The sequence below is a fragment of the Vitis vinifera genome, chromosome 8 (genome assembly GCF_030704535.1).
Source record: "Vitis vinifera cultivar Pinot Noir 40024 chromosome 8, ASM3070453v1".
In the NCBI taxonomy this organism is placed as follows: domain Eukaryota; kingdom Viridiplantae; phylum Streptophyta; class Magnoliopsida; order Vitales; family Vitaceae; genus Vitis; species Vitis vinifera.
In genome coordinates, this window is record NC_081812.1 from 9,872,805 (window position 1) to 9,877,897 (window position 5,093).

At 39.7% G+C, this 5,093-nt stretch overlaps 1 protein-coding gene across 1 annotated transcript; it reads left to right on the forward strand.

Moving 5' to 3' along the window:
* Nucleotides 1–642: 642 nt before the first annotated feature.
* On the forward strand, nt 643–4,581 carry LOC100257540 (receptor-like protein 7). The gene has a single exon (XM_059738931.1). It carries the CDS (start codon nt 967–969, stop codon nt 4,402–4,404), a length of 3,438 nt encoding a protein of 1,145 aa, XP_059594914.1. The 5' UTR covers nt 643–966; the 3' UTR covers nt 4,405–4,581.
* Nucleotides 4,582–5,093: the final 512 nt, after the last annotated feature.

Here is a 5,093-nt window from a genome sequence, read left to right on the forward strand (position 1 = left end):
AAAAAAAAAAATATTGTTTTTCCTATGGGAACTCGTCTCTTCAAGAGACGAGTTCCCTTTAGGAAATTTTTTTTTAAACAAAAAATATATTTAAAAAAAATAATAATTTTTTTCCTATGAAACTCGTCTATTCAAGAGACGAGTTCCCTTTAGGAAATTTTTTTTTTAATATGTATATTTTAAAAAAAAATATATTTTTTTTTACATGGGAACTCTTCAAGGTCTCTTGAAGAGACGAGTTCCCTTTAAGAATTTTTTTTTTTTTTTTAATTTGGGATTTTTTTTAAATAAAAAATATATTTAAAAAAAAAAATTTTTTTTCCCAAAGAGACGAGTTCCCTTTAGGAAATTTTTTTTTTATTTAATTTGGGATTTTTTTTAAATAAAAAATATATTTAAAAAAAAAAAAAAATTTCCCTGGGAACTCGTCTTTCCCTTGTCTTTTTTCAAGAGACGAGTTCCCTTGAGTAAATGGGAATTTTTTAAAAAAAATATATATATTTTTTTTCATGGAACTCGTCTCTTCAAGAGACGAGTTCCCTTTTGTAATATCCGTTCACCCTATCTCCTATCTCCTCTCTCCTCTCTCACCCTCTCTCCTCTCTCCTCTCTCTTATGTGGCAAAAACTACCATATATTTGTAATAACTTCTTCTACTACAATAATTTAAACATAACTTTTTTAAACTACTGTACTATTGAGAAAAGTCCTCAATACAAGCATACAAACCATTCAAACATTATACACCACGCGGTATACTTTGACGGCCTCCTCCGTCTTCCATTCCCCCATCCTCTGCTTCTCCTTTTTCATCTTCTTCCATTTTTTTTTTCAGTCCCCATCTGGGGTGGAATCCGAGATAGAATTGGAGGTGAGGTTGATGGGAGTGCACCTCGGTGAAGCCACTGGGACTTTGATCTTCTCTTCATTTCTCTGTCTCATGGGCGTCTCTCTCTGTTGCTTCCAATGAGAATTCTAGTCTTTTTGTGGCTCTTCTTCTTGCCCTTGTGCTCAGTCTTGTTTAGGATCCATATCGCTTTGGTGTCCGGTGAATGTCTTGGTGGTTCGAGGCTGTGTCTGGAGGATGAGAAATCGATGTTGCTGCAGCTGAAGAACAGCCTCAAATTCAAATCTAATGTGTCGATGAAACTAGTGACGTGGAATGAAAGTGTGGGTTGCTGTTCTTGGGAAGGTGTAACCTGGGACTCCAATGGTCATGTTGTCGGTCTTGATCTGAGTAGCGAATTGATTTCTGGGGGATTCAATAGTTCCAGTAGTCTTTTTAGTCTACGGCATCTCCAGCGCTTGAATTTGGCCAACAACAGCTTCAATTCTTCTCAAATTCCATCTGGATTCGATAAGCTTGGTAATTTGACTTACCTGAATTTGTCGGCAACTGGCTTCTATGGGCAGATTCCAATTGAGATTTCACGCTTGACGAGGTTGGTTACTATTGATTTCTCTATCCTTTACTTCCCTGGAGTTCCAACACTGAAACTTGAGAACCCTAATCTGAGAATGCTGGTTCAGAACCTGGCTGAGCTTAGAGAACTCTATCTTAATGGTGTAAACATATCGGCACAAGGGAAGGAATGGTGCCGGGCATTATCATCTTCAGTGCCTAATCTCCAAGTGCTGAGCTTGCCAAGCTGTTATCTTTCTGGCCCTCTCGATTCTTCTCTGCAGAAGCTTCGGTCTCTCTCAAGTATTCGCCTGGACAGTAACAACTTCTCTGCTCCTGTTCCAGAATTCCTAGCCAATTTCTCGAATTTGACTCAATTGCGGCTCAGTTCTTGTGGATTATATGGAACATTTCCAGAAAAGATCTTTCAGGTACCAACCCTTCAGATTCTTGATTTGTCAAACAACAAGTTGCTCCTGGGTTCTTTGCCGGAATTCCCTCAGAATGGATCTCTAGAAACCTTGGTGCTCCCGGATACAAAATTTTCAGGGAAAGTACCAAACTCCATAGGCAATCTCAAGAGGTTGACTAGGATAGAGCTTGCACGTTGCAATTTCAGTGGGCCAATCCCAAACTCCACGGCCAACCTTGCTCGATTAGTTTACTTGGACTTGTCTGAAAACAAGTTTTCCGGTCCAATCCCACCTTTTAGTTTGTCCAAGAACCTGACCCGAATAAACCTTTCTCATAATCATTTAACAGGTCCGATTCCTTCCTCTCACTTGGATGGCCTTGTGAATCTAGTGACTCTTGACTTGAGTAAAAATTCACTGAATGGAAGTCTCCCCATGCCCCTGTTTTCCCTCCCATCACTGCAGAAGATACAACTGAGCAACAACCAATTTTCTGGTCCCTTGAGTAAATTTTCGGTTGTGCCTTCTGTATTGGACACTCTTGATTTGAGTAGCAACAATCTGGAAGGGCAAATACCTGTATCCATCTTTGATCTCCAGTGTCTTAGCATCCTTGATCTTTCTTCCAACAAATTCAATGGCACTGTTTTACTAAGCAGCTTTCAGAAACTTGGAAATCTTACCACTCTTAGTCTGTCATACAACAACTTGTCCATCAATTCAAGTGTTGGTAATCCCACTTTGCCCCTGCTGTTGAATCTTACCACATTAAAATTGGCTTCTTGCAAGCTCAGAACATTACCTGATCTTAGCACCCAGTCAAGATTGACATATTTAGACCTTTCCGATAACCAAATTCCCGGGAGCATACCTAATTGGATTCGGAAGATTGGTAATGGATCTCTTTTGCATTTGAATCTCTCTCATAATTTACTGGAGGATCTGCAGGAAACTTTCTCTAATTTTACTCCTTCTCTGTCTATCCTTGACCTACATTCCAACCAGCTCCATGGCCAAATCCCCACTCCTCCCCAATTTTGCAGCTATGTGGATTACTCAGACAACAGGTTCACCTCTTCCATCCCAGATGGTATTGGTGTTTACATTTCCTTCACTATTTTCTTCTCTCTTTCGAAGAATAACATCACTGGAAGTATTCCTAGATCCATCTGCAATGCAACTTACCTGCAAGTTCTTGACTTCTCTAACAACAATTTGAGTGGCAAAATACCTTCATGTTTAATTGAGTATGGGACTCTTGGGGTGCTGAATCTACGGAGAAACAATTTTAGTGGTGCTATACCTGGGAAATTTCCAGTCAACTGTCTTTTACAGACTCTTGATCTCAGTAGGAATCATATAGAAGGAAAAATTCCCGGGTCTCTGGCGAACTGCACAGCATTAGAGGTTTTAAACCTTGGGAACAATCAGATGAATGGTACCTTTCCTTGCTTGTTGAAGAACATAACCACTTTGCGAGTCCTTGTTCTGCGAGGCAACAACTTTCAAGGATCCATTGGATGTCGCAAGAGCAATTCGACCTGGGCAATGCTTCAGATTGTTGACCTAGCTTTCAACAATTTCAGTGGTAAATTGCCAGCAACATGCTTCTCGACCTGGACAGCAATGATGGCTGGTGAAAATGAAGTCCAATCCAAGCTCAAACACCTGCAATTTAGGGTTCTACAATTCAGTCAATTGTACTATCAGGATGCTGTAACAGTTACCAGCAAAGGTCTAGAAATGGAGTTGGTGAAGGTCCTAACTCTCTACACCTCTATTGACTTGTCGTGCAACAATTTTCAAGGGGACATACCAGAAGTGATGGGGAACTTCACATCGCTCTATGTTCTCAACTTATCGCATAATGGTTTCACGGGCCATATCCCATCGTCAATAGGGAATCTGCGACAACTTGAGTCATTAGACCTCTCGCGAAACAGGCTGAGTGGAGAGATACCCACACAGCTTGCGAACCTAAATTTCCTTTCAGTCCTGAACCTCTCATTCAATCAATTGGTGGGAAGGATCCCACCAGGTAATCAAATGCAAACATTTTCAGAAACTTCTTATGAAGGGAATAAAGAACTGTGTGGGTGGCCTCTGATAAATTGCACTGATCCACCACCAACTCAAGACAAAAGATTTCAAGACAAAAGATTTCAAGACAAGGAAGAATTTGATTGGGAGTTCATAATCACTGGATTGGGATTTGGGGTAGGAGCAGGAATAATTGTTGCGCCCCTAATCTTTTGGAAGAAGGGGAGGAAATGGTTAGATGAATGCGTCGATAGATTTGTGTTGCTGATCCTTCCCATTGTGCGATTGCTTTACACCAACTATGGGAGGGTTGAGGCAGAGGAAGCATTTGGAATAGAGCTCACAGACATCACCGGAGGCTACGAGGATTCTGATGAAGAGAAGGATGAGATTGAGTTTGGATCATTTGACGTTCGATTTTGCGTGTTCTGTACAAAGCTTGACATTGGTATGAAGAAACCAATACACGACCCTAATTGCAGTTGCCACGACTCACCACCCATTTTGTCTTCATCCTCCTCTTCATCATCATCTTCTTCCCAGATATAAAATCAAGGAGCTTTGGAGTTGGACATCTGTGTTTTTCCTTTCACTTTTTTTATTTGTTTTGTATATACATACAAAATCCATCAAACCCAAAGGAGGTGATGAGAACAACACCTTTCATATATTTTTGTAATATTTTGATTCAAGAACAACTCACCTTTTTACTTGATTCTAGAACAAGGGAATGTTCATTCAGGAATTTCATCAAACAGGAGGAGACATATGAGTGATGGATGCGACTCAACCGTAACACGAAAGGGCGGGGGCGCAGTTAAAAAAACTTAGGGGCGTAACAGCGTTTACTACAATCTACTGAGCGACGATACTAAATAGGCGACTGAATATTCGATTAGACTCCTTCCCTAACATTGGTTTAGAACTGGCTACTCATTTGCTTAATTATTTATTTAAGGGACAATTATGTTAAAAGGGTAGTGGGAAGTGATAACACATTAAAGACCACAAACTTTGCATAACCATCATGAAAGGGTAGAGCAGGTTTCTAAATTGCTCTTAAGGATAGATGCATATTTTATAAACAAAAATGCACAAAATACCCTTAATAGGGTTTTTAAAAAATTTCATGTGAACATAAGTGAGGTGACAATTATTTAATGGGAAGGAAACCAAAATATGTCAACCTCCCAATTATGTTTAGAATTTTAAAACTCAAAATTCCTAAAATATCAAAA

What these genes read in the sequence shown, in the direction of transcription:
- LOC100257540 (XM_059738931.1), top strand. Translation starts at nt 967, where the DNA reads ATGAGAATTCTAGTCTTTTTGTGGCTCTTCTTCTTGCCCTTGTGCTCA.